The sequence below is a fragment of the Budorcas taxicolor genome, chromosome 7 (genome assembly GCF_023091745.1).
Source record: "Budorcas taxicolor isolate Tak-1 chromosome 7, Takin1.1, whole genome shotgun sequence".
Lineage (NCBI taxonomy): Eukaryota > Metazoa > Chordata > Mammalia > Artiodactyla > Bovidae > Budorcas > Budorcas taxicolor.
The window spans coordinates 30,751,607-30,776,819 of record NC_068916.1 but is presented as its reverse complement, the minus strand read 5'-3'; the positions used below and the strand labels follow the sequence as shown (position 1 = coordinate 30,776,819).

The following is a 25,213-nucleotide window of genomic DNA, read 5'->3' as shown; positions in this document are numbered from 1 at the left end:
TGGGGCAACCAGAGGGATGGGGTGGGGAGCAGGTGGGAGGGGGGTCAGGATGGGGGACTCATGTATACCTGTGGCTGGTTCACGTCAATGCATGGCAAAAACCACCACAATATTGTAAAGTAATTAGCCTCCAATTAAAATAAAATAAAAAAAAGTCTCCAGATCAATTGTTTGAAGGTTTCACTCATGGTAGTGGTTGGGGGTTGGGGGCGGGCAGGGGGTAACACCATTGAAAAGGAGGGCTCTGTATAGCACAGCTAGGTCATGTCTGAGTTCATGGGTCCACAGAGATAGTGCTTAGCGTTCTGACTAAATGAGTTCTGTGTAAAAATTCCATAAAACAAATACTTGGCCTGTGTGCCTGCATTAGTGTATACGTTAAGAGGCCAGGAAGTTGTAAGATAGTTGGATCTCATACAAAGCACAAGCCTTTTTTTAAAAAAGAAAAATTAGCAATGACGCAAGTAAAACCATATAAGAAAATGTTTATTTAAATCAGCTTTTTAAAGTATTCACCTTCTGTGAGAGATTATTTTTGTTCACCGTAAACTACTGCTACTAAGAATAATAATAAATAGCATTTATTAGGCACTTACAGTACAGCAGGCACCGTAGCAGTTTCTTTATAGGCATGAGTCTTATTTCATCATGACCGCAGCCTCTGGAGTAGACTATTATTGACCTTGTTGAAGCATGGAGGAGCTAAGAAAATTGCCTATGATTAATTTTAAACAATTTAAGTAAGTAAATGTTCAAAAGTGCATACAATTCTTACAAACCTAAACAACCTGCCTACCATTTCTTCAGTAACTGTAGAAGAAAAAGGTGTAGTTTTCACTTGATCAGTGTCCACCCCCAGGTGATAGCACCCAGCTGAGCCTTGAGGAAACATGCATGAAAAAGACGTGTTGGCAAAAGTTAGGAGCATGCCAGGCTCCCTGGCTCCCTCCCTGGGGCGCAGCTGGATCAGGCTGAGGCTGAAGGTGGCTGAGTAGACCCCTGCCTGGGATGGTTGATCTGGTCAACCAGTGCTGTTAGTGTGTACGCCTGATGAGATGTCCAGGTTGTTGCGTGTCGGTCCCACTGTTGTGTTTGTACCCTTGAGTTTCTCCTGTATCTCTGCCTAGCCCCAGTGATGTCTGACTCCTCAGCAGGAAGGACAGCCAGACAGCACTGGGGCAACCAAGGGACAGGAAGCAGCTGCTGCTGCTGCTGCTGCTGCTAAGTCGCTTCAGTCGGGTCCAACTCTGTGCAACCCCATGGACGGCAGCCCACCAGGCTCCCCTGTCCCTGGGATTCTCCAGGCAAGAACACTGGAGTGGGTTGCCATTTCCTTCTCCAATGCATGAAAGTGAAAAGTGAAATTGAAGTCGCTCAGTCGTGTCGACAGGAAGCAGAAGTGAACCCAAAAATGTTATCTTCAGGCCCCAGAAACACATCTTCCAGCTTTTCTCCTCCTCCTCCTTTTATTAAATAAATCCGTGTTTTACTCTCAAACTTTGCTAAGATCTTCAAAATGTAAAACTTCTGCTTGTAAATGTATATGGTCATTTCAACTTGCTAGAGTATCACTGTAAACCTTTGGTATCTCCCTTTAATTGCTCTTAATAGAGAGCTGTTGAAAGATCATAAAATTTGTGATTAAAAAGTTAAAGTGGAATTGTATTTTCTTCCACTAGCCAATGCTAAATTATTCCGCCTGGGTCATTTTACAGTGATTTGGACAGTCCTTTGTAAAATAAGTTTAATGAAACACATAGGGATGCTGTATGTGATTTGTGTAATAGACTCAATTTGGTAGGATATTTTTCTGGATAATTAGCTTAAATTTTTCTTTTGTTTAGTCTTATTACTTATATGCTTGAATTCTTTACTATTTGGTAATATATGTTCTTGGCACCTGCTGTGTTAGACAGACAAGTTTTTCATGTATTGGTCCTTTTTTTTTTTATATAGATAGTGCTGTGTATATGTGAACCCTAATTGCTTTTTCATTTTTCATAGGCTGTTCTTTATATTGTGGGCTTTTTTAAAGTGAAAGTTGCTCGGTCGTATCTGACTCTTTGCGACCCCATGGACTATACAGTCCATGGAATTCTCCAGGCCAGAATACTGAAGTGGGTAGCCTTTCCCTTCTCCAGGGTATCTTAGTAAGTTAAAAATAAAAGTATCTAGGTTGCTTCCTTCCTCCCTTTCTATCTCCCTCTCTCCTTTCCTTCCTTCTTTCCTTTCTTCCTAAGTATTCTACCCAGTACTAAAGTAGTGAATTAAAAGTAAAATAGCAGAGCTGGGTTTTTTCTTTTCTTCTCTCTCTTTCTTAAGGTATTCTACCCAGTACTCTGCTCTTTGGGCCAAAAATTGGACTTTATGATCTGCAGAGGCAAGAAGTCTATCCCAGTAGAGGCTTGTGTTCTACCACAGGTAGCAATCCAATGAAAGAACTCAACTGAAATTGGGGTTTCTCTTTCTCAGGCTTATTATTTCCTCAACCGTTGCCAGTAGCAAGCAATTGTGGGGGTTTTTTTCTGTAATTCAAAATCATCAGGGATTGGATCTCTGGATTTTTGGCTTTTCCGTCAGGATCACAAGATAACAGATAAACTCAGGGACTACATGCGTGTTCCAGGCACGAGGGGAGAGGAAAGGGGTGGGAAAATTAGCAAAAAGATGAGAGACAGCAGAGCCTCAATATTCACTTTCAGGAAACATTTTGGGTCTTCTCCACTCAATGACTGCCACTGACATCTTAGTGGCCAGGTCTGTGCCATGTGGCAAGGGAATCTGGGAAATACTGGGGGGAGGGGGGGGCAGATGTTGTTTTTTGTTATTCTTGTTTATTTTTTATTTTTTTTAGCTTGGCAGTTTGCCACCCCCAAAAAACAAATTGGTGTTTCATTAATAAGGATGAAGGGGAGAATGAATCTGCGTTAGGCAACTGTCACAGCCTCCAGTGGCGGAAGGCAGGCAGAGAATTCAAGGTTATGTGTGAAGCAGTTGTCCCTGCCATTGTTCTCTGCCAGCTTCCTGGGAAACCTGGGAACCTATCAGAAAAAGACTGGTATAATTTGGAAACCACCAGGAAAGGATCCATACTTATTGTTGAGTGTAAATTCCTGAATGAAAGTGAAGTGAAAGTCACGCGGTCGTGTCCAACTCATTGTGATCCCATGGACTATATGGTCCATGGAATTCTCCAGGCCAGAATACTGGAGTAGGTAACCATTCCCTTCTTCCCAACCCAGGGATCGAACCCAGGTCTCCCGCATTGCAGGGAGATTCTTTACCAGCTGAGCCACAAGGGAAGCCCATAAATTCCTGAATAGACATGTATAGTTGAACTCCAAGTCATGGGAGGACTTATTTCAGCATTAGATTTGGGGGGAAGGGCCAGAGTAGGTATGTTCTTTCCATGGACTCGAGCACAGGCTCCTGCTTGGACATACAATGCAATGGTGAGTAGTCATGTGCATAGAGGCCCCCTCTCTCATCTTTCATGCTATTGTGGCTTACCTTTCTTAGTCCCTTTGGGCTACTGGTAGCCCACCTGTGTATTTTACGTGAACAATTTCATTGACTGCATTCTGCGCTGCTGCCAAGAGGTCAAGGGCCCCTCTCCCACTTCCATTATTCTTTCCTAGAGAGACTTGTTTTTAACTATAGACCTATGCACTGTCTCCATAAGGGCTACTTTCATTTCTGGCACGTTTCTATGAGGACTTGCTACTGCAGCCTGAAACAAGTCTGTGTCTTACTCTCTAGCTGCTTCCCATGGAGTGTTCCCACTGAATTCTATGCACTATCAATGTTCAAGTTCAACTTCATTCAAGGTTCTTCTGTTCAGTTCAGTTGCTGAGTCGTGTCCGACTCTTTGTGACCCCATGAATCACAGCACACCAGGCCTCCCTGTCCATCACCAACTCCTGGAGTTCACTCAGACTCACGTCCATCGAGTCAGTGATGCCATCCAGCCATCTCATCCTCTGTCGTCCCCTTCTCCTCCTGCCCCCAATCCCTCCGAGCATCCGAGTCTTTTCCAATGAGTCAACTCTACGCATGAGGTGGCCAAAGTACTGGAGTTTCAGCTTCAGCATCATTCCTTCCAAAGAAATCCCAGGGCTGATCTCCTTCAGAATGGACTGGTTGGATCTCCTTGCAGTCCAAGGGACTCTCAAGAGTCTTCTGCAACACCACAGTTCAAAAGCATCAATTCTTCGGCACTCAGCCTTCTTCACAGTCCAACTCTCACATCCATACATGACCACAGGAAAAACCATAGCCTTGACTAGACAGACCTTTGTTGGCAAAGTAATGTCTCTGCTTTTGAATATGCTATCTAGGTTGGTCATAACTTTTCTTCCAAGGAGTAAGCGTCTTTTAATTTCATGGCTGCAGTCAAGGTTCTTACATTCACGTAAAACATTACTTGTATAACTTCAGCATTTTAAAAGGAGATTCAGTGCAGTACTTCTAACAACCATAAGCTGTTGTCAGTTATGGTTGGCAGTCTTCATTTAAAATTTTAAAAAGATACTTGCCTAGTATGCTGTATCTTACCTGTAACGCAATGAGAATGTGTATACTTCAGAAGGCCTAGTTGATCTAAACTACACCTCCAGCAAAGGAGATGCAGACATAAAGAACAGACTTAGGGTCACAGTGGGAGAGGGAGAGGGTGAGATGACTTAGAGAGTAGCATTGAAACATATACATTACCATATGTAAAATAGATAGCCAATGGGCATTTGCTGTATGACACAAGGAACACAAAGCAGGTGCTCTGCGATAACCTTGAGGAGGGGAGGGGAGGCAGGAGTGAGGTTTAAGAGGGAGGGGACGTATGTATACCCATGGCTGATTCATGGTGATGTATGGCTGCTGCTACTGCTGCTGCTGCTAAGTCACTTCAGTCGTGTCTGACTCTGTGCGACCCCAGAGACAGCAGCCCATCAGGCTCCGCTGTCCCTGGGATTCTCCAGGCAAGAACACTGGAGTGGGTTGCCATTTCCTCCTCCAATGCATGAAAGTGAAAAGTGAAAGTGAAGTCACTCAGTTGTGTCCAACTCTTAGCGACCCCATGGACTGCAGCCCACCAGGCTCCCCCATCCATGGGATTTTCCAGGCAAGAGGACTGGAGTGGGGTGCCATTGCCTTCTCCGTGATGTATGGCAGAAACCACAACAATATTGTAAAATAATTACCCTTCAATTAAAAAAAAAAAAAAAAAAAAACTACACCTCTTCAAATTCAGCTGTGCTTGAGCTGTGTCACAGTATACAGTATGTGAAGAAAGAGAATACTAAATAAATTAGAGGAATAAAGCAGATAGTTGGGAGCATGTTTAAGTGACTTGAGAGAGCAAATGGTTTTCAAGCAGTTTAAACACTTTAAAAACATCAGTTCCTCACCATGCATAGGCTATGCTAATTGTAAATCTTTCATTAAAAACCAGTCTCTAGAGTTTCTCCCCAGGCAACATCTTGCAAGCCAGGCTCTGATTACTATTTCTTCTTTAAAGTAAAAAGACAATGCTTCCATAAGCATATTCTGTAATTTGTATTTCAGTTGGTATCACACCATATTCTTTGAATTAGTAAATCAGTTTTGAGGTGCTTTGTAATATATGGTTTTATTCAAATGTATCAGTCCCCTGATCTCAGTTTTGACTTCTAGGTAAGTAGCTAGTTTATAACTGCTTTTAGAATTTTTTTTTTCTATTGGATGATCAAGAACATGATCATCTGTGAATGTTCCCATAAATCTGACATTATCTATAATGTGTAATTGAGCCACATTGTTCTTCAGCGTATAGTTAGGTAATTTAAATAGATAAAAGGTATATAAGATGTCACTTCAAAGCATTTTGCCAAGTCAAAGAAGAATTGAGTTGGTCAGAGGTTGTCAAATAGATTTTGAAATGTTTCTGTCTTTGCTTTTTTTTTTGTCATCAGTTTTTTGTTTGTTTTTTTTTTAATAGGACAGGAATTAATGGAGTTTATTGTTTTCCTTCTTGGAGTCCTTATATACTTGTAAGAATTAGCCGAGATCTTAAGAACTTTTATAAAAATATTTTATTAATTTATTGGGCTGTGTTGGTTCTTATTTGTAGCATGCAGACTCTTTGTTGCAGTAAACGGGTTCTCTAGTTGTGGGCTCTAGAGCGCATGGGCTTCATTGCCCTGAGGCATATGGAATCTTAGTTCCCCAACCAAGAACTGAACCCATATTCCCTGCATTGGAAGGCAGATTCTTAACCACTGGACCACCAGGCAAGTCCCTAGAAAATTTTTAAATCCAAAGAAAGTTAGAAGTGTTATTTTAAGGGAGCTAATTTCAGTGGTTCCTTTAAATTTATTTATGGGATAAATTAAATCTATAAAAACAGTAGAAAAATATGTATTGGAAAAGATAAAGGATTCCAATAAAATTTACTAAGAAAAGAACTAAACTATGTAGCCCAGTGCTGTTTTGTGTGCAGTAAATGTCAGTAAATATTTCCAGAATGAATGAATGACCCAGTGAATAGATAACATTTGTAGACCAGTAGTTCTACAGCAGGTGAGACCTGGGTTCCAATCCTGCTTGACCCCTTACCCTTTGAGAAAATATGCACAGGTGATTTTGCCTTTTCTGAGCTGCAGATTCCTCATATGTAGAATGTCGATAGTGAACATCTCTCATAGTACTGTGAAAATTAAGTAAGATTAAATAAGAGCCCAGCACAGACCAGGCATTAAATAAAGATTATTGTTGTTATAAACCGTATGAAAAATGCCATAGGTAGTAGGTTAAAATTGTCAAAAGCTAGCATGACTCAATCATATCACAAAATGATTTTGTTATTTCACACACAAAAAGTGATAACTTAGCCCAACCTGAGGATCTTGGGAATGTCTTTTAAGCAAAGTAACACTTGAGCTGAAACTTGAAGGAGAAGTAGCAGCTGGCCTGTTGAGAAGGTGGGAAGGGCATTTCTAATAATAGAGCTGCTGCTGCTGCTGCTGAGTCGCTTCAGTTGTGCCCAACTCTGTGCGACCCCATAGACGGCAGGCCACCAGGCGACCCCCACCTCCCCCGGTCCCCGGGATTCTCCAGGCAAGAACACTGGAGTGGGTTGCCATTTCCTTCTCCAGTGCATGAAAGTGAAAAGTGAAAGTGAAGTCGCTCAGTCATGTCCGACTCTTCACCACCCCATGGACTGTAGCCTACCAGGCTCCTCCGTCCATGGGATTTTCCAGGCAAGAGTACTGGAGTGGGTTGCTATCCCCTGGTAAAAGTAGGGCTTCCCTCGTAGCTCAGTTGGTAAAGAATCCACCTGCAATGCAGGAGATCCAGGTTCGATTCCTGGGTAGGGAAGATCCCCTAGAGAAGGAAATGACAACCTGCTCAAGTATTCTTGCCTGAAATCCCATGGACAGAGGAGTCTGGCTGGCTATGGTCCACAGGGTTGTAAGAGTCCAACATAACTTAGTGTTTAAACCACCACCACCAGGCAAGAGTATGACCAAGTCTAAGATAGACTATTTGAATAGTATTGGTTGGCCAGATTGGGCCTTAATGGCTTTTATAAACCCTGTGTGCACTGCAATCAGAGTAACAATCTATTAACCTAGGACTATATTATCCTTATCAGAAGAAAAATTGGAACATAATACTTTAATATATGCATATTTAGTCGTGTTTTTTACATATACTGATATAAATCCATTAAAAATTAGAAAAGATAGATTTCTTTATTTTTCATTATTATTTTCAATCTTTTAAATATAGTTTTAATGTTTTTTAATATTTGTTTTTCTGAATCACAATTATCTTGCTCAACTCCCCACATGTCTGTAACCCACTGTGGAGAACACTGGCCTATGAACATCCATTGAAAGTGAACAAAAGTTTTCCTCCTGCTTCCCAACCATGTTTTGTGAGAGTTTAGGGTTTGTATTTTCTGCATCTGCATGATCTCATGACTCCAGTCTAGAAAAGTAACATATTTTCCCCCAGCTGACTGTATCTGTCGGGGATGTGTTTCCTCAGAGCAGAAGCAAAACCACTCAGGGGGTGCATACCTTGAGCCTGGTCTAGCCTCTCCCACAGATAAAGCCCTCCGGAAGATGAGTTCATGAAGCAAAACTGCAAAACAGAAGAAATGAACAGCTATGCGTAGAGACACAGAAACAGGACTAAATCCCAAGCAGCTCAAATGCAAGCATGATTGAATGGAAAGCCCAAATTAAAATGTCTAAAATAGTTGAAGGCATAAGAAAAGATCATGAACCTATGAAGAGCAAAACAGGCAGGATTGAAAAGGAACCAAATATGAAATGAAAAATCTGGTCATCACAATTAACTCCGTGGATGAAGAGGCCATTTGTGCTCACGCTTAGTTCTCAGTCATGTCCGACTCTGAGACCCTGTGGACGATAGCCTGCCAGGCTCCTCTGTCCATGGGATTTTTTAGGCAGGAGAGAGGCCATAATGCATGATCACTGGATCTGAGGAATGCCGCTGCTGTTCCAGTTGTAGTCAAAGCATAAATCATCTTTCACATGACGCAGAAGCCCCAACCCACCTTTATAGTTCAGGCTCTCCTGTGTTATTGCTCAGCTTTATTTTCCTCAGGCACAACCTCACTGACCTTTCTGTTTTCCTAATGCCATGCTTCCACCTTCCACAAGCCTTTGAACACACTGTGTTTTGAACAGTATGCTGTGCTTTGCATCTGAAATATCCCACTCCCTTTACTCTGTCAGCTCATTCAACCCTCAGCTCAAGGGTCACTTTCCCAGGGAAGCTTTGTTAATACTTCACAGATTAATGGGGGCTTCCCTGGTAGCTCAGCTGGTAAAGAATCCTCCTGCAATGCAAGAGACCACAGTTCGATTCCTGGTCGGGAAGATTCCCTGGAAAAGGAATAGACTACCCACTCCAGTATTCTTGGGCTTCCCTGGTGGCTCAGCTGGTAAAGAATCTGCCTGCAATGCAGGAGACCAGGGTTTGATCCCTGGGTCAGGAAGATCCCATGCAGAAGGGAAAAGCTATGCACTCCAGTGTTCTGGCCTGGACAATTCGATGGACTGTATAATCCATGGGGTCGTAGACAGTCAAATACGACAGCATACATATACATAAATAGGGTGATTTGTTACTAATGCTTAGAGAAACAGATTCCTTCCCTTCAAGGTACTTATTTCAGTTTGTAATCTCATGTCCATCCCTGTGATCATTGGATCACTATCCATCTTCCCCACTAGACTGGAAGTCCTGGGAAGACAAGATCATGTTTGTTTGGTTACCCATTGTGCCAGGGGTTGTACTTAATGCCTGGTAAATAAATATATTTTTTTATGAATAGATATTCTAGAAACATAAGAGACTTAAAATTTGCTATTAGAATAGCTCAAAAGGTGGGTTTTTTCCCAGTTTCTATTGTTCCCTGATTTTCTTTTTATCCGTATTATCAGAAATTAGATTTCTTCTGTCAAATATCCCTGAAGCCAAATCACATTGTTTCCTTACACAGATTCTTTACCATTTTAAACAGGCCCTTGTCAGAAGCCTTCAGCTTTTCATGCAGGTCCTCAGATTTCTTGTAAGATAGTCTATAAAGCTCTGTGAAATGATAGCAGATGTCTGTCTGAATCTCTGAATAGTGCAAATTCCACCAGAACCAGAGCAGACTCATCCTAGGAAGGGTGGCACACAGAGAAGGATGTGTGCTGAAGTGGGCTCCTCCAAAGCACATCTGATTTTTATTTTTCAGGTGATCATGAGCCTTCTTAGATCTGTTTACTGGCTGGCTTTTTAAAAATAATGTTCCTTCAGTAACCTTCCTGTGGTTCATTTTGTGAAATCGTGAGCAAGGAGGTACATGGAGGACTGAGGACCGCAGAGCCTCTTTGAGATGGTAGGTTTGGTTCCCAAAGGACAGAACACTGAAGCCCACTCACTGCAGTGAAAAGGTATTGATTTTTCTCCCTCCCTGTTCTCAGCTGCACCTCTGAAGTCAGTATGGTGCGCAGTATCTTTCCTGGTAAAGAGAGGAAAAACTGTCACGAACTTGGTCACCCCAATCAGACATTTCAAACCAAACGAGATGGAGTAGGAAAAGAGCTTTAAAAGTTCTTGGAAACCTCCCGACTTAATTCAGTACCCTGACTTTTGTGACCAAGAGGTTCCTTCCAGTTCATAACAAACCTTGATAGACAATGGGAAGAATGTGGTGGGTTGTTTTTTTTTTTTTCTTTAATGTTTTGAAAAGAGAATAAAAGGATCAAATCAGTGAAAACAATACAGCTTTCTGCAGTGATCTTGGAAGGTTAGCACAGTGGTCTTGTCCAAGTTTTCAACAAGATTCTCTGTTCCTGTTATAATTGGCTGCTGGCTAGGTTTGGACCTAACTAGAATGCCAGCGTTCGATTTCACCGTGTCCTCGGTGGAGATATGTCACCGTTTATGCTCGCCTTAGTGACAATTTTCTAAAATGGAAACTCGTGGGAAATCATTACAGTGTTTATACGTCTCCCTTGTCGGACAGCGTTATCCTGTGATATTTTACCAGTGTTTTCCACTGCATGATGGCATCTAGTGAAGGTTAAGGCAGCACGGGTCCCTCTGTAATTTTGTGACTGCATTTTACTTACTGAAGAAGAAAAGATAACTGACAATTAAGTGTTTGGGATGTCACAGAAAGAACATGTGCAGCTAATCAATGCTATCCTTTGGGAACACGATTTTATAAAGCTGATAAGGTAGAAAAATCGGGATTTTGTGATTTGTGTTACATGATGATAATTGCACCTTTTCAATAAAAGAGAGATTTCTCCTGGAGTAAACACTTAGCTGGTGGAGGATGCCGGTACCAATGCTATTGTTTTTCTGCCCCCTTTAGGCAATTTTTGGGTAAATACTTTCATAGAGACTTTTTCCCCCCATTCTTCTTTTAGAGTGATATTTTGGTCTATAATAAGGAAAGGTCATTTATTCTTCTGTGACTGAGTAACATCGTTGTAAAGAATGATTATTTTTTGCTTTTTACAAGGTGCACCCAATCGCCTGTGTTCATGTTTATCAGAGTTGAATATCGTCTTAGCAAAGTCTGTTACGTGATCTATCACACACTTGTTAAAATTCTTTGATTTAGCCCCATATCCTTTGTGCATCTTAATAACAACCTGGTTTTTAATCTGTGTACTTCCTTAGTGGCAAATTGGATGAAACTTTCTTTCCTGTGGTTTTTCAGTTAATTTGGTAGCATCTCCAGTCTGCATGTGTATGAAAAAGCAGGCAACAGACATTCAGAACCCAGTTATTTAGAAGCTCTTAGGAGCCTACTTTTCCCATACATGCGCCGCCTCTCCTGGTTTTATGGCCCAGGTTTCAGCTAGAGATAGATCTTTCTCTGCTGGTTTAGACAGTAGTTTCTTCTTGTTCCAGCAGCTTTGGAAACTGCCACCCTCCTTAACAGAATGGTTAGTTAACCTGAAGGCCATATTATCTCCTTGGTCCTCCACCACCCCCTTCCATGCTTGGTGGGTAACCTCTTCATATGGAAACCATTCTGAATCTTTTCGTCATTTTCACTGTTTGCCTCTAGCTTGTCTGAGTTTCTTTTTATTTCTCTTTCCTTGGGGTTTAAATAGTATTGCATTCAAGTGAGAGGGCTGCTCATCTCATTTTAGACCTTTGTGGAAATAGCACTTTCTTGCTGACCCACCACTTGCAACCAGCAGGGCTTATGACCTACTATCCAGCATGCATCTGGGTACTTCATTCTGCCTTTTACAGTAGTTGACTTGGTACTTTAACCTGTACCATTTAATGGGATTATTTCTAACTTTTTCTCCAATGTGTTACTTTCATTTTGTATTCTGATGTTTTACGGCATAAATTAGCTACCAAACCATGCCACCCTCCTTAACAAAATGGTTACTGCTGCTGCTACTGCTGCTAAGTCGCTTCAGTCATGTCCGACTCTGTGCGACTCCATAGACAGCTGCCCACCAGGCTCCCCCGTCCCTGGGATTCTCCAGGCAAGAACACTGGAGTGGGTTGCCGTTGCCTTCTCCAAAGCATGAAAGTGAAAAGTGAAAGGGAAGTCGCTGAGTCGTGTCCGACTCTTGAAGACCCCATGGACTACAGCCTACCAGGCTCCTCCATCCATGGGATTTTCCAGGCAAGAGTACTGGAGTGGGTTGCCATTGCCTTCTCCGATTCTGCCTTTGTTAGATTAACTAACAAAATGGTTAGTTAACCTAATTCACCATCTCAATTTGCATTTGATGTCAGGACTCTACCATCAGAGTTATTAATCAGTTAGAAAGCACTCAGCCTGGGACCCAGTACTGCCCAGCAATTCAAATTCCCCCTCTCATAACAGGTGTGGCATACTATCATATACTCTGCAGAAACAGAGTTTAAATCTTACTTTCCCTCCTTTTTGGCTAATTAGGAAACCTTCAGCACCATGGCTTGTTGAATTCTAGAGTTACATACAGAAGATGTAGATGCCATAAATATGAACTGCTTTCTACATCCAGCACAGCGATAGATTTTGGTCTTTCAGAAAAAAGTCCTTTACCGGGGTTGCCTCATGGCCAGACCCACAGCCTAGAGCTGAAAGCACTCATGAATTCTAATAGCAAGGCGGCACACACTCCAGCGGGGTTCTAATTGACAAAGAGGTGGAAAACTGAAACAAGAAGGCTAGCGTGTCCTTCGGGGGGCTGGCCTGCAGCGCAGGCTCAGCAGTGCTTCAGGCTCCAGGCCAAATGAAGACTGCCCAGCAGGGCTGCTCCACACCCGAGCTGAGAGGAGGCATCCTTGGCACGGCTGACAGAGGGCTGTTGGACCCCCTGCCACTGGCAGCACAATTACATATGTGTGAGTATGTTTCAGCAAGCAAGATTCTCAGCTTTCATCATTTTCAAGGGGATCCATGAATCACAGAGGACTAAGAAGTTTTGGTAAATAGACAATAATCCAAACCTCCAAAACCAATCAAATAGATTGTTGAGAATTGATACAGCAAAAAAAAATTCAAAGAAAACATAATTAACATTTATCAAATGCTAATTATACCAGAGACTCTTGAAGACATCACCTAATCCTTACAATGACCTTTAGGGTAGGCAGAGGAGATGCTCAAACCAAGGTCTTGGTCTAAATCTACGTATTCCAGCTACACAACTTACCTCTATAAAGAATGAAAATGACTAACCATTGAAGATCAATCAAAAATAAAGATAAGCAAGCTAAAACAACAGGGAAATGTGACTTGATATTTAAAATGTAATTTATATATATATATATAATAGAAAGTGAAAGTGAAGTCGCTCAGTTGTGTCCGATTCTTTGCAACCCCATGCAAAGAATGGGGTTGTAGCCCACCAAGCTCCTCCATCCATGGGATATATATATATTAATTAAGAGCTTATCTGGTGAACCGTTCTGATGATTTAGACCAGACTGGGATCCCAAGCATGTGGAATGGCCTAGGCTCTAGCATCAGGACGGAGTGGTTTTTCTCATATAATATGTATTTTTAGTAAGAGCTTACCTAGTGAATTGTTCTGGTGATCTAGGCCAGACTGGGGTCCCAAGCATGTGGAATGGCCCAGAATGCGACATCAAGAAGGAGTGATTCTTCTTGAGCAGCAGCTTTTTGAGAAACTGAGGAAGATTTAAATGAAATAGGTCATGAGGCCCTTCTTCACTGATGGGTCTCTCATGGAATGAGGTCATGTGTTTCTGAGCCAAAAGATTTGGTTGAGCTCAGCTGCTCTTTTACATCTCTGTACTAACTGATGACAGTCATTTCACTTATACGTATTTTATTAAATTAGTTCTACTCTAGTCTATCTCTGGACTTAACTATTATTTTATAAGACTTCTTAGCAGAGGTTAGAGAATACTCCCTCCACATAACTGAATGCTTAACTAACTGCCCAGTGCTGCTTTCTTACAATTGTAAATCCTGAAATCCACATTGGTCATTGTTTTATGGAAAATATTATTTGAGGCTATTCAGCTTCCCTGGTGACTCAGATGGTAAAGAATTTGCCTGCAATATGGGAGACCTGGGTTTGATCCCTGGGTCGGGAAGATCCCCTGGAGGAGGGCATGGCAACCCACTCCAGTATTCTTGCCTGGAGAATCCAATGGACAGAGAAGCCTGGTGGGCTACAGTCCACGGGATCGCAAAGAGTCAGACTCAACTGAGTGACTAAGCACAGCACAGTGAACGTTTAAATAAAATGCTCACAAATTTCTAAAGTCTTCTCTCTTCTTTTTCCCCCAGTATATCTGACCTAAAACAATGTGACCATCTATTTGGAGTACTCTGTTCAGGGAGGGTGAGCAGGATTAATTCCTGTCTTGGTGTTGCAGTGTAAACAGCTTTTTGCCTGTCTTTTGTCATTAATGATCATGCTGTAGATGTACCCAGTGCATTGTAAGCCAATCTGTCAAGGCAAATAAACAATTCACCTTGTTAAAATTCCCTAAATCTTGCATTAATAAAATGAAAGTAACCCCCTGAACACTCAGGAGATGTCTTCCTGCATACTACAGTGATGGATGACATGTCTAAAGATCCTGGAAATTAAGTAGTTCAGGTCATTAAAAGTGTCCCACACTTGTTATTGATTTAATTTATTTTAAAAGGTGGGGGTGGAGATAAGAACGGTCACCCACTCCCCTGTTGTGTGTGTGTGTGTTTTTTTTTAATCTGAAAGCTACCACTTGTTCACATAATTAAAACTATTGCCAGGGTGAACAGCTCTGTGTTTGTTACAACATGAAGCTTTATTATTCAAATAAGTATATCATCTTCTTAAACAAATATCTACAAACAAGTAGATAATCATTGCATCTTGTATTATGGCAGAAATTCCTTAGACCCGCACATGTATCATGAGTCCTAAAATCTTTCATTTCTGGGCACTGAAATAATGACCTTCTGAGTACCCCCCCGCCAAAATGTCCTCAGTTAGATAAAAATTTAGATGAAGGTCAAAAGAATTGAAGGAAACTAATGGAAATAGTAATAGAAGTATGCCTCTGAATAAAAGACCTGGTTTTTTTCTCTCCATTTTGTCAATTTTTCATTTTTCTACTTTATAATCAAGAAAAGAGTAAACATTTGAGAAAGATGAATGAATGGATGAGCGGGTGGGGAAATGGATGAATGCAAACGTATTCAGAAGATGCAGACCCTGTGTCACTTTATTCTAAGGCAAGATTAAGTTATGTGTGTTTGTGTTTACTTGTGTATCACCAATTTTCTATACCAATCCACACTCCACTGCACACGTAATATTCATTGTCATATTCCAGTGCCTAACATAATAGGTGATCAGTAAATATTTGTTTAATGAATAAAATATTACCCCCAATGCCTTTTTTTCCCCTCTCTTTTTCATTGCTTAAGCTTCAGCGACACAGTGGGCTGTGTAAGGAATAGTAAGAGCCCCAGACGAGGTTGGTTCTTCAGTTGATGACTCTCCGGGAACTGAGCAGCAGGAGAGTTGAGCACTAGTGTCAAGCAGAGATCTGTCTGCTAGCACTGGTGACCTCTGTGCGAGCTCATTCCACGTATGTGTCCTGACCTGGGTAACAGAATTCCAAACCATGGTGAGAAATGGGGCCGCTCCAGATAAAAATCATAACTAGAAACAATGCATTATGTAGAATTATGTATACACAAGATACATGCAGTTTGATCTTTTGTCATTTTTTATATACCTTTTGCATCACCTTACATAGCTATTCCTGATCAGCTGTGTGAGTGACATTTCACCATCAATTCTCATTGTTTTTTAAATAGTGTATGATTAGGGTGAAAAAAAAAAGCCATGGTAAGTTACAAAAAATGACCCTTAAAATAGTTATATTAATTTAGAAATTATTGCACAATGTTTGATGCTTTTCCCATGGTCTTTGTTAAAAGCGGGGGAGGGAGGTGCAATCATTTCTCTGGCAGACCCTTTCAAAAATAAGTATATATGAAAATGCACTCTTACAGTTCTTTATTCGATCCCTCCTGGAAATTGCATAATTTGGGTATCTGAGAACTGACATAGTTATGCCATTATGGCAGCTATTCAGCAGAGCTCCCTAAATGGAAGAACTCTATAGACTTTTTTTTTCAGTATATACACTGATTTACACTTAGTGGTAAAATTGTTACTGACCCTTTAAGTGGAACTGTCCAAATGGCAATAAATGTCAGTTGATCCTGTTGCTGAAATAGGTAATAGCTAAAAGATCTTGACTAAATCTTCTAGTTTAAAAAAACATGTATAGCATTTCCTGAACAGTTGTGGTCAGGATACACACACACACACACACACACACACACACACACACACAGTCAAACCGTTTCATCACTAAATAAAGAAAACTTGATGAAACTGTCTTAACAGTATTGTTGGTGTTCCCAGGTTTTGAAGTACTTTATTTAGAACCTCCTTGAAGGCAGGGAACTGTGTCTACCTGGTACCCAGCTGTCTTGCCCCCTAGTCAGCATCTAAAGTATAGAAAATGTTCTGTAAATGCTGGTTGAGTGAAGGAATAGATAAAATGGGAGCATTTGCTGACATTGAATATCATGTGTATTGGCCTGAATTCTTGGTGGGTGAAATAGGGACCACTCTCATTTCACTTTTGAGTAATAATGCTGGTAAGAACTTTGATGGATGGTTATGACTTTTCAGAATAGTTTATTTGATTGATTGTCTAGCAAACTTCACTTTCTTAATTGTTTTCTACTTTCACAGGCTGTCATTCTGGAAAATGAAGAACTTCCCAAGCTGTTTCTCGATTTCCTAAATGTGCGACATTTGCCCTCTCTACCAAAGACAGAGAGTTGTGGGTAAGAGTTGTTGTTTACCTATTGGACATTAAGTTACTTTGCAAACACTTATTGGCCTACCAAATAACCCTAATGATGCCGGAAGGGCCAGCCTGGGCACACCCGTTCTGGCTTGGGACAGCACTTGCTCACCCCCTACTCGTAGTCAAAGGAATTGCTCTTGAGTCCTCATCTCCATATTGAGGCTAAGAGACCAACTAACTGGGGTTAGACTTGAAGAATTGACTTTTTAAATTATTGTTACATGGAATGATGCTACATGATGGAAATTATGGCTCTCAATACCCTGTTCAAGAACTGATATGTTTATTTGTGGGCTTCCCTGGTGGCTCAGCTGGTAAAGAATCTGCCTGCAATACAGGAGACCGTAGCTCAATTCTTGGGTCGGGAAGATACCCTGGAGAAGGGATAGGCTACCCACTCCTGTATTTTTGGATTTCCCTGGTGGCTCAGATGATAAAGAATCCGCCTGAAATGCGGGAGACCTGGGTTCAATCCTTGGGTTGGGAAGATCCCCTGAAGGAGGGCATGGCAACCCACTCCAGTACTCTTGCCTGGAGAATCCCCATGGACAGGAGCCTGGCGGACTATACTTCATGGGGTCACAACGAGTTGGACACAACTGAGCAACTAAGCACAGCACATGTTGATTTGTGGATACTTGGGCAAAGTCTATATCCCCTCAACACATTTATTCATGTAAGTTTAAAGCTGTAAATGATCTTAAAAATGATTTTACCCAACTCCCTTCATTTTATAGTTGAGCAAACTGAGCCACAGGAATAAAGTGCCTTTTCCCAAATCTCCTGCCTTATAGCTGGCAGAGCCCAGGCCTCTGGCATAAACTCTTTCCCTGCCTCCCCACTGCCTCCCTCAAGAACTTCTGAATGCAGAGCTGCGTATCCTAATCTCTCTCTACAAAGGAACCAGACATTTGATATCATCAGCAATCAAGGAGAGTTCTTCTGAAGAGTTAACTCTGAACCAAGCCTCTCACTCAGCTCTGGGTACCTGTGATAATCTGACCTCCAAAGGCCATCAGCAACACCCCTGACATATTAGATCTATTCATTCAGAACTCCATCACCACAGACTCTCTGCAGATCCAAGCTGGGGAAAGTGTTGTATCCGTTTTCTTGCTGTCTCCAGACCTGCCTGAAGGACCCACACTAGCTACAGGATGTTTAAGCTAACCACACCCAACGGCAGGTTAAACCCTGGCGGTCTGCTGGTTGAGAAGCCACTGAGACCTGTCATAGCTCCCTCACTGGCAGCATTCACTCAAAGCCACTTTTCAGTGACCGCAGAACAAGAACCATATACCCCACTCACCAAATCACCTACATGGCCGGTGTACTCCTGTTTCGACTTGGTGCGTTTGCTGGGAAGTTGGGCTTCATATGTGGTTATGTATTTTTAAGAAATAGCAGGAATGAAGTGAGAGAAGTCTTTTCTCCATTATATAAGTCCAAAAGCAAAACTGTAGGATTTTTGAGTGGTCTTCTTCAGGAAAACTGAAATATAAGAATATTACCATCTTAGGATTCCTTAGGAGGAGGCATCAGCCATTCTGTGACTCTGTGAAAGTACCAGTCTCTTTCTTAATATGTCTGCCAATTTAGAGCTCTAAGAATACTAGCTATATCTTCCCTTGTTAGCATAAGCACTGACCCAGCTTTTATTGTCTTTTTCTTTTCTTTTCAAAAAAATTTAGATCTTTTGATGAGACAGAATCTGAAGAGTCAAGGTAAGAACAAATACCAGTCAATCAGGAGTTATACAAACCAAGAATAGGACTGTGGTTTTGTTAAATGTTTCATTACCATCATCTAATTGTTTCAAGTCAAGATTTTCTTTAAAATCTTCGGTAGAAAATTCATTTAAAAATGACAGATCTTTGATGGGGAGTTACAGAAGTAGCCAGTTCTATTTAAGGGTGGATAAATAAAACCCTGCATTGTTTCATACATGAAATAAGAATACTATTTCATCAATAGTCGTACTATAAGATTTCAAAAAATAAAACACTTTGCATCAGTGATTTATTGTATATCTGCTTCCGATTCCACAAAGACATGAATGGAAGATGAGCGCACTGCTGGTGATTTGTTCCTCCAGCTCTGCTTGCTATTATTCACCCACACCGTTAGATACATAAACCTTGAGATGTCCCCGCACAGCAGTTTGATCCCCTCAAAGCTAGTTTGTAGTGTTTTCTGTTTACCGTCGTCCCCTGATGCTGACATGCCTGTTCTTGACCTTTCCAGCAAACTGTCCCACCAGCCGGTGCTGCTGTTCCTCAGGGATCCATACGTCTTGCCTGCAGCCAGCGGTAATCAAACCTGTCATCTGCTAACAGCTCTTTACTGATCTGACCCTGCACCACATAAACCACGTTTTTAATACAGGTCTAACAGAGTGACATTGGTCCAGGGCTTAATAATCTGCCAATAAACCAGTGCTCTTGGTGTAAGAGACATTCAGAATTTTAATTGGGGCAGGCCTTTCAGGAGGAAATGTAATTTTTCTTTCTCTCTCTCCAGGCTGTTTTGAATTAGAGTGATAAGGGGGTAAAGGTATTAATTTGGGGGATGGTGTTATTTTGGATTATGCCAGTTTTTATCCAGATGCTAGGGTTTGAATCCAAGGCCCTGGTCCTTTTTTTTTTTTAATGCTTTTTTCCCAAAGCTGTGTATATACATTGCATGTGTCTCCATTTCCATTTAGATTACAGCATCTTTGACAGTCAACTATGTCTTTTTAAAGATTGTGTGTTTAAGTATAAGGGATCAATTTAAGCGTAATGTCATATTTTAGCCCAAGTCCTTTCTTTGTGTCAAGAAATTTAAATTATTCAGAGTCCCTCTCAAAGTGTTCTGATATTCAACTTTTTGTGAGTATATTCTCAGACATTGTCTCATTCAATTTCCTTAACCACCTTAGGAAACTGGCAGGGCAGTTATCATCATTGGATCTTGAGAAAAGTGGATCTCAGGGAGGTCCCTGACTTGCCTGGTTTCACAGGTCTAGAGGGTGGATCTCTTTTTGCCTAATCTCTCCTTCTGTGCTCTCTGCATATAGTGGATTTGCAGCCTTTGTTTCTGTGAGTAACTAAATAGCATAGCAGCTAAATAGCAATAGATAGATTATCTGTGGACACCTTTCCTACATTCTGGCAATAAAACCTTATCCCCAGCAAGAGAGAAGGGACTGTTCTCTTGTGCTTGAGTCAGCCACTTGCTGTCCATTTAAAGAAGCCTGGCTCAGACACACCCCCACTCTGTGGAGAACCATTCTAGAAGAAAGCTGCCTTTTGTCATGAGACAGTATACACATATGGTCTTGTAATAGTATTTTCCTTATAAAATTCTTTCAGTGAGGAATAATTACCTTTCTTTAGCATTTACTTCTAATGTGCATCAAATATGCCTGGTGTGTTAGGTTGATATTATGTTAACAAGATGTTACATTTAACAAATATTCACTATGTAGCCTAGTCTAGAGTACATGGGCAGTGATTTATAAAGTGGTCTTTCTAGCTTTTAATAATGATTCCACAAGCTCTCTCCCCAGCTATTGTTTCTGCTCAGATATTTTGTGCCTTTGACTGAAATTCCTAGAAAAGTGTAGAGAGTAGAATGATCACCACGGACTAGAGTAGCCAGTTTGCTCTCTAGAAGAGGGAAGGTATTTTGTGGTCTTTGAACTCGATTCATCCAGGTTGTTAAGTAGCATGTGCTATGCACTTGGCTTGACCATGAAGAACTTTCTGGGAAGGAGTATCAGGGGCAAAAGTCCGAAGCTGGAAAGAGTGAAAAAGTATGGCTCATTGGTAGAATGTTGATGTAGTGGAATCACTTGCACCGAAAGGGAATGTCTGCTTGAGAGTAAGTGAAAATCATGAATTTGATATAAGGAATGGAACCAGGTGTGAGAGAGCCAGTCACTAAATCTCCTTTCATGGAACTTTGGCTAGACCCATGTCATAAATCAGATTCCTATTGTCTTAGAGGTATTATACCAGTGATGCATTCTTGCAGTTCTTTAGCATTTAAAGATAAATTTTACTTGTGTTCCATATTCACGTTGTATGGCTTCTTAACAAAATGTTGAGGTTACTTTTCCAGAGGATACAGAATCTGGAAATACTTTCACACAGACACTGAGACCCATAAAGTCAGAGGAGTGTCTGTCTTTAAAATTTTGGCAGTTAAGCACTGTCCTCTTCTAAAATGCTAAAAATAAAGCATTATTCCCTTAGCATGTGATTTTGGGCCTTTGTTTAGGTTTTTCTGGGGAATTCCTAATAACTCTTGTCCAGATCCCCAGGGCCAGCTGTGTGACTACTCTCTGTGGGCTTTCTCAGCCCTCCTCTTCCTTGACCCCTCGACTTAAGCCACTGGTGACCACATTCCCTGTCTTCAAACACCAGTTCCCCTTGGCTTTCCCACCTTTCTGCTCTTCTTCCTGGTTCTGGCAGCTCTCCTGAAGGCTCTCCTAAACTCTCTGTTCTTCTACTTTTACTTTCTTTGGAACAATCTCCTCCTTGCTGTGGCCTTGATGACCTTGAGTGTACAGCTGAGTCACAGTATTATTTTTCCATCTGAACCCTCTCTGTGAGCCCCAGACTTGTGCCATGGTTGACACAGCCCTCCACGGGCTGTCCCTGGCTCATGTTTCTGCTGGGATGCCCTCACACACTGATCCAGCCACACAGCAGTTCTTCCTGGGTCCCGGATGTAGTGAACTCTCCCTTCAGGGTGCTGGCCATTTCTTCTTTCTCGAACCCTCTTCTCATTCTCACACAATGTTGGCCTTCTCCTCTTTCAGGTCCAACTTCAGGGAGCCTTTGCTGATTCTCCTTTTGAGTAACCTCCAAGAGCCCCTCCACCCTGTTTACTATTTTATTTTATAAGCTTACAATAAATGTTTCTAAAAATAAATGAAAACCGACAAAAATAACAACAAAACCTACCCTAAATCACATTCCTTCTCATCACCTCTCAGCGAGAAGCAAAGGCAAGGGCAGTTTTCTGAGTAACTCAAGCAATCATGGAGTAATTAATTGCTTGTGTATTAGAGATATTTTTAAACACACTTTGTTTGTTTATTCACTTATCTCCCTGACTAACATGTAAGTTCCGTGGCTTAGGCAAGCACTGTTACTTATATCCCCAGTAATTAGGCAGTGTCTGGTATGTCATAATAGCTGGGACAGAGGATCAGATGGTTGGATGGCATCACTGACACAATGGACATAGGTTTGGGTAGACTCTGCGAGTTGGTGATGGACAGGGAGGCCTGGCGTGCTGCGGTTCATGGGGTCGCAAAGAGTCAGACACGACTGAGCGACTGAACTGAACTGAACTAAGCCCTGTGCCAATTTCAGGTCCAAGCACTTTGTTGCATTCCCCGATTTTCACAATGACCTATTCAGTAGGTACTGTTGTGAAATCCTTCACTAGTCCCATCAAATCCATCGCCACCTTGCTCCTGACTGCTGTCTGAATGTCAACCACAGACAACTTTTCAAAACGATTAATTTCTGTCTCACTTTGTTTAACGGCCCTCCATAGCTTCTCCTTGTTTTTCAGATAAAGCCAGATTTCCTGTCCCTTCTTAGCAGGCTTGAATGTTCCCCCTGCCCTCACTGAGGCCACTCCTATTGCTACCCTAGCCTTCATGCATGTCTCTGAACCCTCCACAGGGCACCCACCTGCCTCAGACTTCACAGCCGGTCTGCTTCCTCTCCCAAGCTCTCTCCTCTAAGAGCCTCTCTGTTCCCCTGATGAGGTCCAATGCCCTTGTAAGTGGTTTTATGTAGTGGGTCCTCGGTACAGGTTGAATTAATAAGTGAACATACTTAGGGATCTCTTGCTTTCCTCATATAATAACTACATTTATGTAAATCCTGGGTATAATTATGTATAGATGTGATAGACTGGTTCCCTGTTCAATTTATCCATTCATGTCTTACCTACTCTGATAACTAAAATGTGATACAACAGAAACTACACCTCTGAATTTCCTTTGTGTCTCCTATAAAAATGAAGCTGATTTTTCAAGTTTGACAAAGGGGGCCTTTTGTCAGAGATTGGCCCTTTTACTTTAGGAAGACAGGCTCCCGTCCTCCTGCTCTCTAGAAACTAGCGTAATAGAACAAGCAGATTCAAGACACCTTGGGCTAAACGCTGCTGTAAACCACAATGGAAAAACTGCCGCAAAGTATTCCCAGTAGAAATCTTAGAATTCCTTCAAGTATATTGAGATTTTGTTAGAAATTGAATTGCCAGTGTAATCTATCTTCCTTGTGAGAAAACATTCAGATAAAGAGCTGGGGCCTGGCAGCATTAACCATTAGAACATCCCTTAAATCAATAAGCTACAAATCTGGCCGCACATTCCTGCAACTCACAGGGGTACCCTCAAGTGACTTGAGGCCAAAGCAGCATGTCTGATGTCACATCTGAAACAAGGGCAAACTGTAGGATGATACACACCCCTAAGTTATGCCTAGGCCTTACCTTGTTGTGTTCAGCAAAATGCACGTATGTTTCATTGATGTGCATAAGAAAAGCAGTTTTCCTTTTGTTTTTCAGATTTTCCAAATGTGGTTATTGAAGGAGTTCTCCATGGGATATTTTACCCTCATCTACAGCCCAGGTAGAAATCCTCCATGGCTAGAAGAAGCTGAAGCACGTTTCGAAGTCGTAGTCGAGGAAATCGATAACCTACCAAATTAACCTAAACTCTATGACATAACGGCTCTCTCTCGCTAGTGGTAAAATTCACAGTCCCAGCTTAATTCAGAGCAGGGACATTTCCATTAGAATGGTGCTTTTAAAAATAGAAACCGAACTGGGGCAGTGCTGAGCTTAAGGCCAAGTGTTTAAGAAGTAGAATGTAGCTGCCAATTTAGAAACCCCGGGAAAAGAAGACTAAAGAAGCTCTCTGGGTCCTCGAAGTGTAGCAAAACAGTTCCTCTCCACTTCGTTCACACCATTTGCTAATTGAAAATCTTACCCTGAATCATTGTGAGACTGATCAGCTTTGGTAGCTTTTTTGGTTCAGATTCTATGACACACTAATCTTTTCATCGTGAGGTTTTTTTCTCAGCCAGTGATAGATAACATTCTGAAATGCTGGCACCAGGAGAGCATTACAGAAACATAGTGCTAAATGTGAGGAAGGAACTAAACTGGACATGAAATTATACTGACCATACTAGGGCATTTTAAAAATCATGGCATTTTAATTTGCATTACAGTGGAGTTGCATCATATGCAGGGATTCGCTTCTAATGTCAGCACATAAGATAGAATGGGGGTCTCAAGGTTATCCTTGAAAGCCCTTTAGAATGGTGCCATATTGGAAATCTCCATTCACCACAGCCAGTTTTTCCTCCAGTGTTGGAAGAGATAACTGTTGAAGACCAATTAAAGTTGTTAGTGTTTGTTCAGGCACTATTCTGTAGAAGAAACACATGCCTTTAAACACTAGAATTATACTTACCCTTGCAAGATGCTTGCCCTATAAAAGATGAATGTGAACTGACAGTGACTGAGTGGACTCCAGATTGACAATACTCGTCTTGGTTTACTCAAGGGCCTCCCTTCATTGAATAGGTGGTATAGTTGCCAGATTGATGGTTATTTTCCTTATTGCTCATCATTTCCTTTTCACTGACCTCATATTTTGTATTAATATAAATTAAATGGTTTTATGATGCACCTCCACTGTTCATCTTACATTCAGATTTTGTCTAATAAAGGATAAAATCGTATATGCAGATGGTATATGTGTGCTATATTTGGCATGTCCTTGAAAACTAATTAAGAGCTAGCCTATTTATGATTATTAGCTTAATAAGCTTCTGTGTAGGAGAAAAATATTTAAATTCAAAACGAATAAGTAAATCATGGTGTTTGACTAAGCTCTAAACATACAGGGTTAAAGCTTGCTGCAGATTCTTGAGGCTGTATTTATGCTCGATGTGTGACAACATGGGAAAGAGAGTAAGAACTGAATAATTGAGTGTCCTCAACCAAAACTGACCGAAGAGTCAAGTGTTGGAGATGTTTTTTAAATGTTTTTGTTATTAGCTATTTTGAGTTAAATAAAAAGGAAGAACCCAAAGTATTTGAATCTGTCTTCTACTGCTAGGATCTTATAATGGAGACACAAGCTGTGTCTTTTCTTTTTTCACACATGCACACACACACACTTCTCTCATATTCACATAAACATTTATTTCTAATCCAACAAGGTAGAAGTTAAATTACCTCACCTATTAAGCCAGTAGATATGCATTAAATTATTTGCCAAGATAGTAAGAATTAAAAAAAAAAA

General features: G+C 41.3%; 1 protein-coding gene across 1 annotated transcript in view; it reads left to right on the top strand.

Annotated features, from left to right (window-relative positions):
- SNX24 (sorting nexin 24) overlaps positions 1–24,990 on the top strand; it is a 171,382-nt gene extending 146,392 nt beyond the window's left edge. Inside the window, exons 4-7 of the mRNA XM_052643813.1 lie at positions 16,770–16,864; positions 18,579–18,611; positions 19,132–19,196; positions 23,464–24,990. Coding sequence (XP_052499773.1) covers positions 16,770–16,864; positions 18,579–18,611; positions 19,132–19,196; positions 23,464–23,531 — 261 coding nt within the window. The 3' untranslated portion in view covers positions 23,532–24,990. The remainder of the gene's footprint in view (positions 1–16,769; positions 16,865–18,578; positions 18,612–19,131; positions 19,197–23,463) is intronic.
- The last annotated feature ends 223 nt before the right edge of the window (positions 24,991–25,213 follow it).